We start from the raw sequence: 14,908 nt of genomic DNA on the forward strand, positions 1-14,908 counted from the left end.
GGGGGGGGGGGGGGGGGGGAACAAGGGCGATTTCAGAAATCATTGGTGAAGGGTGTAGGGCACAAACGGAGGATTACTAGGGGAATCAAGCTCAACTACAAGGTGCGAGATGCGTATTATGAATGAACAACAAATTGAATGGGAGAAATCTATACAAAAATCTGGAAATAGCAGGAAATTGTCATGGGCAGATGAAATAGAGATGCAGGCGAAGAATCAAAAACAACTGCCGGCATCAGTTTGGGATAATTTTGATATTGGAAAAATCACTAACGCTGGTTTAATCTTGAGTATGTGAGTCCAGAAATAGAAGGAGACAAACAGATTGGGGAAATTGTTGCAGAGGACATTGAATCAGAGGTCGAATACTGGAAGAATGTTGTTGTATGCTACGTATTAGGGGCATATCCACCATTTAATGTCCTGAATAGCTTCTTACAACGAATTTGGGGAAAGCGTGGAATAGATAAGATAGCTATGCTGAAGAATGGAATAGTAATGGTTCGATTTGATACTGAAGCGGGGAAGAATGAAGTAATACAGGAGGGGGTTTTTCATTTCGATAACAAACCTCTAATTGTGGAAGCTTGGAATGTGGATATGGATTTCTCAAAGGATGAACTATGTACTGTTCCAATATGGATTAGGTTGCCCGGACTAGAATTCAAATACGGGAGTGCGAAGGGTTTGAGCAAGATTGGAAGTCTAGTAGGGAAACCATTAATGGTGGATAAGAACACTGAAAAGAAAGTGGGGCTAAATTTTGCAAGACTTTTAGTGGAGGTAAAAATTGGAGAGCAATTTCCGGAATCAATATTTTTTAAGAATGAAAAAGGTATTATCATAGAACAGAGGATCACATATGATTGGAAACCTTCTGTTTGTGAAGAATGCCAAAAATATGGACATACAGGGGAGAATTGTAGGAGAACTAAGGAAAAAGAAGTGAAACAAGTAAGGGGGGAAACTGAACATCTAAGCAAGGGGGAATGGAGTCCAAGCAAAAGGAATCCTGTGGAACAAAAGGAGGTACCAAAGCAAATAGAAGGAAGAAGACAGAATGACAAGGGTAGATAATAAAAGAAGAGAGGTGGGTAATGGGCAGAAGCAAGGTGAAGGATGGAACCAACCACAAAAGCATGCTAGTATCCCTATTGTAATCAAAGATGTGGTAACAATAGCAAATACTTTCAAAGCATTAGAGGGGGTTGAAAAGGAAAGAGGAGCTCAAGTAAATTTGGGTAGCCAATCATCTCTCACTATGAGGGATGGTTAATATCCTCAGTTGGAATGTGAGGGGCCTTAATGGCCCTGTAAAACAGAGGGAAGTAAAGTCCCTCTGTAATGAGCTGAAGGTGGGGTTAGTAGGAATGATGGAGACTAGAATAAAACATAATAAGATTGAAGGAATAGTTAGTAAAATGTTTGGGGGGGATGGGAGCATTTTTCAAATTATAATGCTCACTATAATGGGAGAATCCTAGTAGTATGGAGACCTGAATACTACAAGCTGCGAGTAGTATATGAAAGTGCACGGGCTGTTACTTGTGAAGTGCTATATGTACCTATACAAATGGATTTCAATGCCACATTTGTATATGCACATAATTCAAGGGAGGAGGGGAGGGAGTTATCGGAGTATATAAGTATGGGGAGTGGGAATAAGCCATGGCTAATAATGGGGGATTTCAATTCTGTTTTACACATGGAAGATAGAATAGGGGGTAATAAAGTGATAATAAATGAGGTGAAGGAGTTTCAAGAATGTATAGATAGGGCTGGGCTAACAGAGTTGCCAAATAATGGGTGTAGGTATACTTGGAATGATAAACATGAGGGTGGGAGAATATTCTCAAAGATAGATTGGGTATTTGTAAATGAAGAATGGCTGGAACACATGATCGAGTGTAGAGCAAAGATCTTGACAGAAGGAGTGAGTGATCACACTCCAATTCAGATCACAGAAATAGAAAAAAGGGATCATGTGGGGATGAATTTCAGATACTGTAATATGTGGAGTACACATCCAAATTTTAGGGGCTTGGTGGAGAAGATTTGGAGTCTGAATATTGAGGGGCACAAAATGTTTCAAGTAGTGAAGAAACTAAAAATGTTGAAAAAGGAGCTGAAAGCATTACACAGGAATAATTTTAGCAATATCATTGAGGAGGCAACAAATGACAGAAATAATCTGAAGAGATGCCAGGAAGCACTACAACAGGATCCAATGAATGCAGCATTACAAGAGGAAGAGAAGACAATGGGTGAGAAGTTCAGAACTTCAAATTATAAAGCAGAAATGATGATGCAACAAATAAGTAAAGCTAATTGGTTGAGAGCAGGAGATGATAATACCAAGTATTTTTTCTCAATTATGAAACAAAGGAAGCTGGAACAAGTCATCACACAGATACAGGATCAAAACAATCAGATGCAACAGGAACCTGAGAGGATAGCTGCTGTATTTGTTGAATACTATAAGGAGTTACTGGGGAGGAAGGGTAGTAGAAATGGATGTGCAGACCAGTGGTTTTTGAAGAATGGGTATAGAATAGATGCAGAAGCAAATTGACTTATTGGAACCATATACAAGTAAAGATGTAAAAGAAGCTATCTGGGGTATCAATGTGAATAAAAGTCCTAGGCCGGATGGGTATGGAAGTGGATTCTTCAGAGAAACCTGGGACATTATAGGGGATGATGTTCAGAAGCAATCCTGGCTTATATGAATAATGGGAAAATACTGAAGTAGATCAATGCTACAATGATAACATTGATTCCAAAAATTACCAATCCTTTGAATGCTGCTCAGTTCCGACCAATATCATGCTGCAATGTCATATATAAAGGCATCTCAAAAATGATATGTAAAAGACTGAAGGCGATGCTACCACAAATTGTCAATGAAGCTCAAGCATCATTTGTACAGGAAAGATCATTGGTTCAAAATGTCCTCATATGTCATGACTTAATGAGGCACTATAATAGGAAGATGACAACACCTAGATGCTTAATGAAGATAGACTTGAGGAAAGCATATGACATGATCGGATGGGATTTTTTGGCAGAAATGTTAGAAGGATATGGGTTCCCAAATAAGTTCATACACCTGGTGATGACATGTGTAACTACAACCACATTCTCAGTAAGGGTCAATGGTGCAGGGCATGGGTATTTTGAAGGACAAAGGGGATTACGTCAAGGGGATCCAATGTCACCACTCCTATTTGTGATGGTGATGGAATACTTAACAAGAATACTACAGAGAATGAGCCAATTGCCAGATTTCAGTTTTCACCCAATGTGTAAGAAGCTGCAGCTCACACATTTGACTTTTGCTAATGACTTAATGATATTTTGCGAGGCTAACAAGGAATCAGTGGGAAGGGTAATGGAAGCTTTGAAGATCTTCTCCAATGCAACTGGGATGAAGGCAAATATGGACAAGTCAAACATATTCATAGCAGGGGTGGATGAGGATACTGAAGCTAGTTTGGTAGATCAAACAGGGTTCACAAGAGGAAGCTTTCCTATAAGATATCTAGGTATTCCTCTATCACCCAAAAAATGGAGCAAAATGGAATGTCATCAACTGATTATGAAGATCACAAAAAGAATTAGAAATGCTGCTGTGAGACATTTGTCATATGCTGGAAAATTGCAGATAATAAATGCTGTTCTGTTTTCAGTACATAATTTCTGGGGGGGCAATGTTCATTCTACCTCAGAATGTAATCAATGAAGTTGATAGGAAATGTAGGGAATTCCTATGGGGAAGTTCAGAACAAAAGAAGAAGATAACCTTAGTTGCTTCTTGCTTGGGAGAAAATTTGCAAGCCAAAATCACAAGGGGGCTGAACATCAAAGGGTGCAGGAATTGGAATAAGGCAGCTGTGGGGAAATTGATATGGCAAATAATGGAGAAGAAAGATACACTATGGGTGAAATGGATAAATGGAATATATATGAAAGATGGGGACTTCTGGAGCATGAACCACAGGTAAATAGTAGTTGGTACTGGAGAAGGTTGAACAAGCTGGAACTTGGAATTATGAGTTGGTATAGCAATGGAAAATATACCTTGGTGAAGACTGGGAAATACTCCATAATGAAGGGGTATACACAGTTAATAGGAGTGACACAAAGAATGGAACATGCTGACCTGATATGGAATAACATATGCTTACCAAAGCACAGGTTTATCTTATGGTTAACTGTGCAAAATAGGCTACTAACACAAGAAAGGATGCTGAATATGGGCATACAATATGGGGATAGTGGATGCAGCTTATGTGGTGGAGATGAAATGGAAACTGCAGAACATTTATTTACCAAATGTGACTGGGCTGTGCAGGTATGGAAAGCTATAACAGATTGGAGTGGGATCAAATTTCAACAGAGGAGTAACCATCAAACTCTGAAGTGGATACATAACAGGAAATGGACAAAAACACAGAAGCATATGGGAGCAACAATTTATGCAGCAGGAGTATACAACATCTGGCAAGCGAGGAATTGGAAGAAATTTAGAGAGACACAAGTACAGGATAGACATGTAATTAAACAAATACAAAATATAATTAGAGAAAGGATAAGCATGATACGGAGTGAAAAAAAGATGTAGGAAAGTGAGCAAGTTCATACATAGGCTAGAAAGTGAGTGCAGATGGGGAGAAGTAGAAATGTGTATATGTATTGATCTGGCTTGCCAGAAAATCTCGTGTATTTGAAATGGGGGATGGAATGATAATAAAATTCACATTTGTTACCATAAAAAAAAAAAAAAAAAAAAAAAAAAAAAAAAAAAGAGATATGTAAAAAGTATGTAATGAGCGTTTGGAAGTATGAATATATAAGTCATTATTAGTTTCATCATAAACATAAACTTGTAGTAAAAGGTTATTTGATTCTTCGAATAGTAATTGTATCATAAAAATTAATTAAAGGAAGTAATATTCAAAGAATAAATGAGATTGGTTATATCTTTTTCTATGAGACTATCAGTCGAAATCCATTATCAATTGATTGGTTTTACGTTGATTGTTAGTTTATCAGTCTATCGTAATTCTCTTCTTTTGTCTTTTTCTTTTATCCGGATTAAGACATAATTGTTATCGTTGCTATTTGATTGTTAATATGCTTGTGAGTAGAGAGGGAAAGGAAAGGTGAAAAACTTCTTACTTTATATTGGAAGACGAGTTTGCTTTGTTTCAAACAACAATTTTAATAGGAATCTCACACTCTAACGGAAAATAAAAGATATTTTCATCCAATCTATCAAAATAGTGTATTCATCAAAAGATACAGTATGAAACGATATATAACAACCATCCAAACAAGCTGTAATGGAGTGGGAGGGAATTGCATTTTATACCACGCTCTAACGGGAAATAAAAGATATCTTCATCCTTTAAAAAGGAAAATGGTCTTTTCATATAAATTAAACAACTAATAACGATATGATCTTTCGTGGGAATAAAAAGAAAAGCAAAAGTAGATACCCAATAAGTTGAGAATGAAGGTAAAAATAAAAAAGAATTTAACTAATAATCACCGATAATATAAAATATATATATTATCAGATCATATAAAGTAATTATCTTATTTTTAAGATTTCAAATCTCAGTTCTTACGAAGAATTACATGCATACATCTATATTATTATAAAAGTACGAATAATTTAGGCTAAATGTCGAACGATTAAAATATCCCCGGAACATTGATTAACTTTTATAACCTTAAATATATGTTTAATTTAAGGATATAATTGTAATTTACCTAACGCTGGAATTCTTTTCCGATTTAAATTGCACCTACCGAGCAAAAAGGAAAAAGTGCGAAGGCAAAATACTCCTATCCAAATTGATTTTGGATTCATCCTCCCGCACCAACAATACAATATTTTACCCTCCTCTCTGATATTTTACACAATACAATATACAAACCAAAAGAAAATACCAAAAAAAAAAAAAAAGTAAAAAATCTTTCTCTTTATCCAGGGTTTTTTGCCTACTTTTTCTTGGAACAAATACTTCGCACAATAGCCTTCTTCTTGGTTGACAAAATACTTCGTCCAGTTATTCTTTCCCAGTTTGTATGGGATTTGGATTCATTAATTATAAAAAAGGTTAGTTTACTTGAAATCCTAAGTATCAGTTAATCATCATTTCATCCAAATTAAAATATTTTTTAAAGGGTTAAAGAGTTGGTCAATATCTCAATATAATTATGCTTGCTTTTTAATTATGTGAATCACTCATATAAAAGAAACTAAATTAAAAAAAAAAATCCTCAGTTGCTACCATTATAATAAGATAGAGATACACTTAAAAACCTTAAAATATAAAGTTGTGTTCTTAGTACCTAACTAAGAGAAGATGAGAGGAATAGTACGAGCAACTAGATCGTTGTTATATAATTATTTATAATGAGATCGAAAGATTATGAGATCTCATCTTTGATGAGTATAATTCTTTTCCTTTATAATTTACGTGGAACTTGATGGACCAATAAGTTATCACACATGCTTTTCTCATCAAAACTTGACTTTTCAAGCCAAAAAATGACTGGTAGTTTTAAAATTATATATATTTAGTAAATATTTTCAATATGTTTATATTTATAATGACAATCAATAAATTATATGATCGGTCAACCCTACTGTTAAATTATTTGTCATGACATATTTTTCCAAATAGGTAAGAAGAATAAAGAAATATACAAGACATCATGTTTAAAGAGGTATTAAGTGGATGTGATCTAATAACATTTTTGTACCTCATAAAATAAATTTAATGAAATTAAAAATAATATTACATAATATCGTTGTTTGTGATGATTGTCTAAGAATAACGTGCAAAGCACGTTCATAGAAACTAGTTATTATAAATGTATGAATACAATGTTAATTTATAAAAATAACCTTATAATATTAAGCATAATAACTCATAATTAAATGACATAACCGAAATTCTAGATATTAGCCTTATAATCCTATTAGTTTTAGGACATAATGCAATACGTTAGGAATCCTACATGATTACCTTTAGGAATCCTATAAATATAATTACTTTCGGGCGGTCTAATCTTCTATACTATATTAAAAGCACGAAGGCTCTTAGCGAAATGTCGTTCGCCTTTTTTGCCCTTTAAAATAGCTTATAGATTGGACAAAATTGTAAACTTATAATTTACTTAATTTACTACTACTATTTAGGAATAATTTGAAATCAATTAGAATTCAGATTATCTAAATATTTTCTTATTTGAACTATGTACAAACTCCTAATATTTAGGATAATATGTAATATTAATTAAAATACTTTCCTTTAATCCGTAAACACCAGACTTAACGTTAAATAGTTCTTTAATTTAGGTATAAAATATCGGTTTAAACTTTAAATTGAATAACGATTTCCTTGTGAGATTATTTACATCTCTATGATGATGCTAAAGTAATTTTACGGTTGAAATCTATTTATAATAATTACACCAACCTTTTTCCAAAAGTGAGTTCAAAATTAATACTATTTTTAAAGATATAACTTTATGAATAAAAAAATATTTGCAAAAAATAAAATACTATATTCGTTATAATTGATTAAAAAAAATTCTAAATCTGATATTCACATCCATGAATCCTAAATTTTCACTCATATGCTTGAATTGTATTAAATTTTAAATATGTTTTCAATCATAATTTCTCCCTTTTATAAAAAGACAATATTTGGATGTATAATTATGTCCTTGGACAGAGAATGAAAGATCTCACAAAAATAAAAATAAAAAAATTAAATTAACCAAAATTTAGCAATTTCTACTTTTGCAATAGAGATTTATTCATTGATAAGGAATAGAGTAAATTTTATTTTGTTTGACAGCAAAAAGCAGACATCTTGTGTCAGTTAGTAGATCTTTTTTTACTTTTTTTTCTTTTTTGCAATTAAACTTAAAATATCTGTGTACCAAAAAAATAAAAAAAAATAAAAAAGAAACATTCTTGTTGAAACTAAGGAAGTATTGTAATTTGTAAAATTAAAGTTGAAATTATAAAACTGGAATCAATTTTAAGTCAAACAAACTGATTGAGATGATTAAAAGCATCTGTAAATGCGGTTTCTTCCTTGGCTTAGCTAAATAACTAAATAAGAACAACAACCATCATTTTGATGAACTTATAAAAATTTTAACTTTTATTTTATAATAACTTAAATACGATTTTTGATATTATATTTATGCATTTATTTTACAAAATTTATACTTATGGAAACGAGGTACACGCGCAACGCGCGTACGATAAAACTAGTATATTTTAAATGACCCAATAATGTAAATTTTAAAATAAGAAAAAGTTGCGAGATTGAAGAGATTAGTGAGTTCTTTTGTTCCTACTATCCCTTTCCATTTGCCTTAGATAACCAATCATAATCAATTACTTGCTGGTCCGCACATCCATCTTTTGAACGAAGGAATAAAAAACGAAATACCAGTATAATCTTCAATTCCAATTGGACATTCTAATCTTCAATATATCACAACTAATTCCAAATGAAATGTCACAAATTCGAATCTCAGTAAGTAACCTCTTATACCCGTTTGGGCATAAGAATTCTTTTACTTTTTTTCGAAAAATTTTCATTTTTTTTCGAAATCAATGTTTGACCATAAAATTTTCTATTTTCACTTGAAGATGAATTTTGAAATTTTTCGAAAATCTAAAAAACTCCAAAAGCTGTTTTTTAAAATTTTTACTCATCACTCACAAAAATTCAAAAACAACCAGAAATTATATTCATGTTCAAACACAACTCTAATTTTCAAATATCATTTTTACTTGATTTTTTTTTTTTTTTGAATTTTACAATTTTTATGTCCAAACGCCCACTAAGTCTTTCCTGCCCATTACCACCTTACCTGTTTAAAAAGAATTAGAAATGAGTTAACAACAACAATAGCAACAAAGCTAGTGTAATCTCACATGTGGAATCTAAAAAAATGAATACGTATGCAGACCTTGTCCCTATCTTAAAAAGATAAAAAAAAAAAAACTATTTCTGATACACCTTCGACTCAAGGAATTTACAATAAGTTTAAGTTGTATAGAGAATATCATTAATGTAAAAAATTGTTACACTATTAGGTTATATGTTGTATGCAGGAGCGGAGGTAGGGTATTCTTTACGGGTTAGGCGAAACTCAATAGCTTTTATGTAGATCTTGTATTTGTATTAAAATTTTTACTAAATTTGTATTAATATATAATTGCGTACCCAATAACTAAAACATGCTTTGAATTCGGTGTCAAGTTCAGAACCCACAAACTTCGAATCCTAGCTCCGCCTTCGGTTGTATGTAGATGTTCTTTGTACAAATAGATGAGATTTAAAATCTCATTTTTTTATGGAGATTTGCATGTAAGTATTCTTTGTGGAACCTGACAATGTATATTAATAGTATATAAAACTTAAGCTCACTTGCAACTACTAAAATTCGCATCAAAACTAGCAAAGTAAACAACGAATGAGCATCTCATTGTTATCTAGTGCTCCATGCCCTCCACACGTGCGCCCATGAATGAATCTATATTTAAGTATTAACCATATCCTAAGAGGATCTCAAAATAATCTTAGCTTTGGTTACTTAATTACTTAATAACTCCAAATTGTCACCTTTTATGCTTCAATTAATAGAAATAATTTAGTGACCAAGAGATTACGATCCGATTACAGTATAATAGGTGAAAATCATTTACCCTCCTCAACTTTGTGTTAAAAATCAAACTCTCCCCTCAATTTTGAATATTAATCATTCTCCCCCTTTTATCGTACACGATACCTTTTTTGCCCTTGAATTTTCAATTTCCTCTTCAATTCAATACTTTTTTATTATATGATATTTTTTTTATGATTTTAGCTATAACTTAAATTATGTAAAATCTATTATAAATTGTAATTAGAGTTCATTAAAATTATAAGTAGAATAAGTAATCAGAGTCAATTAAATTACCTTATCTTTATGATTGTTATTTTAATGTAATGCATATTAAATATATATTTTCTTAGCAACGAAGCTAGAAATTCATATAAGAGGATGGAAAAACATCCCATTTTTTTTAATTTCGGATTGAACTTGTGAGTTAAGATAACTTGGGGTGTTTTCTAATCCTCTTATATGAAAAATTCGGATTGAACTTGTGAGCTAAGAAATTAAAATTTGTGAGCTAAGAGAATAGAGTTCATTAATTTCTTAGCTCACAAGTTCAATCTGAAATAATAAAAAAAATTGGGATATTTTTCAATCCTCTTATATGAATTTCTAGCCCATCGCTAAGAAAATATAGCTTTATATATTTAATATGCATTATATTAAAATAACAATCATAAAGATAAGGTAATTTTAATGGACTCTAATTACTTATTTTACTTATAACTTTAATTAACTTTAATTACAATTTATAATAGATATTACATAAAGTTATAGCTAAAACAATAAAAAAAAATATCATATAATAAAAAGTATTGAATTGAGAAGGAAATTGAAAATTCAATGACAAAAAAGGTATTGTGTATGACAGAGGGGGAGAATGATTATTATTCAAAGTTAAGGAAAGTTTGATTTTTAACGCAAAGTTGGGAAGGGGGTAAATGAAAAGTTATCAATATTTTGTCATTAATACCAATATATCTTAACCATATCCTATGACAATCTCAAAATATTCAGAACTTCGATTATTTAGTTAACTACTACTCCATTGACACTTTTTCAGTCTTAACAGACAAGTTAAGTCAAGTGGTGAAAATAAAAATCAAAAGATAATACAAGTGCCTATAGTTAAAATTCGAATTACGGTATCATATAATGTGAATAATTTACCAATTTTTTTTCCATTAAGTACCCAAAATATCCCTAACTGTCCCCACCACCCCAACCTTAAAAAAGAACGATTCTCAATATCATTAATTATATGCCATTTGGTTACCTGGCGATTGGACACCAAAACCCATGGGCTGATATATGAAAACTAGCAGCAGTTTGTTGGCTATCAATTTTCATACTACTACTTCAATTACTATAATAAATTAAAAAACCAATAAAACAAACCCAAAGAAATAAAAAAAATAAAAAGGGACACCATAGTCATTACAAGATGTGGCGAGGACAAAACTGGAAAGCAGCAAAATTTCCCTCGGACAGTACACTTCTCTCATTCAGTATGCAAATCCATTCGGTCGGTTTCTCGCCGCCGTTTTCCTACTCCGTGAAGACGACGTCGTTGAAGAAGAAGAAGAAGAAGTAGTACAAGATTTAGATACTTGAGATTTCATATTATCTCTTTTCTTTGTATTAAAACTCTCTTCTTCATCCTTAAAAATCTGTTTGCACCTGCATTCCACGCTACAAAATGCCCATTCTCCCCTATATTAAATGCAGAAATCACTGGACCCATTAATTTTGCATATTTAGTTAAACTTTTAAATATAATAAAAGTTTAGATTTAGATGAATATATATATTTGAGCAGAGTATAGCTTACTTGTACATGTAGATATCTTTTCCAGGTAAGAGTTTCTGTTTACAAAGGAAACAGGAATCGAGAAACCCACACGCCGCCGGAGATTTACGCCGGGAAAAAGGAGAAGAAGGAGTGGTCGGAGAAGTGGGTTTCATAACCATACTAGCTTTGTTAACAATCTGCCAAGCAGAAGCAGTTATAGTAGTACCAGCAGCAGTACAACTAATATCTCTATAACCTTCGAGTACTACACTGAGTCCCACCATCTCATGGCCTTTTAACGGCGGAGGAGGAGGGCGGTGGTAGTGATGATTTTATAGGGAAATATTTTTGTTTATGTTAAAAAGCTTCAATGATTTATATTGCTAAATAGGAGTTGGCTGAAGAGAAAGGGGTGAAGATTACTGTACTTGAAGGGGGTGGGTAAAAGGTTGGGGGGGGGGCGGGGCGTGGGGTATCCCTACAGCTACAGCAGAGAGAAATTATATAGCAGTAAGAAAGCACGCGAATGATCTAAACTTGTACTAATGCTTAGTTGAATGCCACGTTATCCCTATTTTGGACTCTTTACTTTAACTCTCCTCTCCTATTTCCTATTTCCCATTTTCCATTTTCTTTTCTTTAAAAATCTTTTACCTTTGTGTCGTTTTGTAGAGTTTTTCCCGAATTATTTTCACGGATTTATAATTTTGGGGAATTTTAGATGATCTACTCCAAGCCGACTCATAACAAAGAATGGGCGAAATTTGGAACATTTAGTAAATTTAGTTTTTAATAAATTAAGTTCATAAATTAAATAGGAAGCGCAATTGTTAGAGCACAAGAGCATTGAGAGTAATGATTTCAGCAAGAACAATCAGACGGACTATTGTAATGAGTCTAATAACTATCAAAGTAGAGTTAAGTCAAAATGTATGATATAGCAACCTTTCTGAGCGAGCCTCTGGGATATTCTATAAATCCAGTGGGGAAAGTAGTGAGTGGGAGATTTCGCTGCAGAGAATCAAATGAGAGGAGAACTCACGTCCGATTCGTGGAGTAGGGATATCCCGACCCTACTATCATTATGTCGTAACACTTTATTTTAAGAAACTCCATAAAAATACTATAAACAACAAATTTTGTGATTAAATATATTTAAAAATAATTGTCAAAGAAAATTTATGCAATTCCGCAAATAATAATAATAGTGTCATTTAATAGTGATATTTTGGAGGGATAATTAATAACGTCATAATAACTTCCCTCAAGCAATTTTCTTAAATATAGTATGTAATATCTACAATTCACGTATTACTTTGTGTATTGGTCAAAATCTGACCACGGTGGTCGATCTAATTTGGATCCCGGTTAAGTGGCGGGATAGTAAGAGACATCACGACTTGCTCCAATCCAAGTGCCTACAGTGCACATTATAAGTTAGAAAACAATACTCGAACGAAAACGGTCGTAGTATGAAGGCACATCGATCAAAGAACATAGTGAGGACTCCGAGGCTATATATATATATATATATATATATATATATATATATATATGAGGAATCCTCCGAGTAGAGGGGCCCTTTTTTTGTTTTCCCCTCTCTCACCTCTCTTCTAGAGCTTTCTTAGAGGAAAGGATGCAAGTTGATCATCCTCACTACATCATGTAAATTGATCATCTCCACTGTATCAAGAAAGAAGAAATGAAAAACATCAATAAGATTGATCGCCCTTATTTTGTCTTATTCATCGCTTTCTGATTCATTTTTAGATCTGGAGTTTATTATGTTTGACTAAGATTTACCTCTTCATTAACATTGATTGATTTAATAAAAAAGGTTTTTACATATTTTGGTTAAACAATTTGGCGTCGTCTGTGGGGATTTCTTAGTCAAAATTCCTAGTCTCCTTCAGATCGAAACCCATAATCATCCACCGAAGAAAGTGGTAAGTAAACCTCACGTGCTAATCCAAAGCATGATGCTGCATAGAAGCAAAAGTTACAACCAATGTCCACGCAAAGCTTGCAAAAGAAGACGACGCCAGTTGCGCAAATCCCGCAAGAGGATGGGCGCATCTTATGGGGTGACCCACGCACCGGATGATCCACGAACGAGCTAAGGCAAACCCAATCCACGCAGAACCAGGGCATGTTCAAAAGAAAAAGAGAGGAAGAAAAAAAGCCCGAACGCGGCTGCCGAATCCACAAACCACCATTCCATCAACCACTTAAACGTCAGGAAGAGCGAACAACACTATAAGGCTACCCTCGTTCATCGACCCATCAGATCGAGGTAAGTGAAATCTCATCTTGTTTTACCTTCTAAATTGTTCGCTTAAACAGGAACACAAGCGTCGCATGGGCGAGCGAGCAGAGAAGCATTCCAACTAGAGAGTAGAAGAACTATTACAAAATAACTTGAATATCGCCCATCTCAGACACGTCAACCTCTGGAAAACGACGTCCCCTAAAGTCGTACTCCTTCCCCTCGCCCAGATTTCCCGATTGGGTTCTCTCGGGGAGGTTTTGAACGAGGCAACAAGGGGGGCATCGCCAAAGCTCAAAGGACAGTCTATCGCCCCGCCCATCAGCGAGCCCTCCAGGCCGAACAACGGGGGAGTTAAACGGGGAAATCCCATTACACGCATAAAGCAAACATTAGCAGGATAGCAACGTTCAATACTCTCCGACATCACACTCTCCAATACACACAAATTAAGCAAACTGGGACTCACCCAGGAAACACACAAGTTGAGCAAAAAACTAGGACTCCCCCAGAGGACACCCAAAACTCTCCAAGAAATTGGGACTAACGACGGGTTAACATTTCGACAGGTTCGAAATAACACCCTTAAGGCCAAGGGCCATCGCCAAAGAGAAGAGTTCGACCTCGATCGAACAACGATAACATTTCGACAAGTTCGAAATAACACCCTTAAGGCCAAGGGCCACCACCAAAGAGAAGAGTTCGATCTCGATCGAACAACGACGGGTTAACATTTTGACAAGTTCGAAATAACACCCTTAAGGCCAAGGGCCACCACCAAAGAGAAGAGTTCGATCTCAATCGAACAACAACGGGTCAACATTTCGACGAAAGTTCGAAATAACACCCTTAAAGCCAAGGGCCATCGCCAAAGAGAAGAGTTCGACCTCAATCGAACAACGACGGGTTAGCATTTTGACAAGTTCGAAATAACACCCTTAAGGCCAAGGGCCACCACTAAAGAGAAGAGTTCGATCTCGATCGAACAACGACGGGTTAACATTTTGACTAGTTCGAAATAACACCCTTAAGGTCAAGGGCCACCACCAAAGAGAAGAGTTCGATCTCGATCAAACAACGACAGGTCAACATTTCGACGAAAGTTCGAAATAACACCCTTAAAGCCAAGGGCCATCACCAAAAATAAGA

The 14,908-nt window shown here is 34.1% G+C and overlaps 2 protein-coding genes across 2 annotated transcripts; one reads left to right on the top strand and one right to left on the bottom strand.

Moving 5' to 3' along the window:
* Positions 1-109: 109 nt before the first annotated feature.
* LOC109214047 lies at positions 110-1,077 on the top strand. Its single transcript, XM_019377924.1, has 2 exons — positions 110-290; positions 344-1,077. The coding sequence occupies exons 1-2, from the start codon at positions 110-112 to the stop codon at positions 1,075-1,077; spliced, it is 915 nt and encodes a 304-aa protein (XP_019233469.1).
* A 9,778-nt stretch (positions 1,078-10,855) lies between these two features.
* LOC109214048 lies at positions 10,856-11,942 on the bottom strand. Its single transcript, XM_019377925.1, has 2 exons — positions 11,533-11,942; positions 10,856-11,415 (listed from the first exon to the last, which is right to left on the bottom strand). Exons 1-2 carry the CDS (start codon positions 11,775-11,777, stop codon positions 11,208-11,210), a joined length of 453 nt encoding a protein of 150 aa, XP_019233470.1. The 5' UTR covers positions 11,778-11,942; the 3' UTR covers positions 10,856-11,207.
* Positions 11,943-14,908: the final 2,966 nt, after the last annotated feature.

The sequence above is a fragment of the Nicotiana attenuata genome, unplaced genomic scaffold (assembly GCF_001879085.1).
Source record: "Nicotiana attenuata strain UT unplaced genomic scaffold, NIATTr2, whole genome shotgun sequence".
Taxonomy (NCBI): domain Eukaryota; kingdom Viridiplantae; phylum Streptophyta; class Magnoliopsida; order Solanales; family Solanaceae; genus Nicotiana; species Nicotiana attenuata.

Excerpts from the sequence above, each read along its gene's own strand:
- LOC109214047 (XM_019377924.1), top strand. The coding sequence starts at position 110 with ATGCGTATTATGAATGAACAACAAATTGAATGGGAGAAATCTATACAA. Across the intron at positions 291-343 it reads TAACGCTGGTTTAATCTTGA|AGGACATTGAATCAGAGGTC; the intron begins GTATGTGAGTCC and ends AAATTGTTGCAG.
- LOC109214048 (XM_019377925.1), bottom strand. The coding sequence starts at position 11,777 with ATGGTGGGACTCAGTGTAGTACTCGAAGGTTATAGAGATATTAGTTGT. Across the intron at positions 11,416-11,532 it reads AAAGATATCTACATGTACAA|GGGAGAATGGGCATTTTGTA; the intron begins GTAAGCTATACT and ends CATTTAATATAG.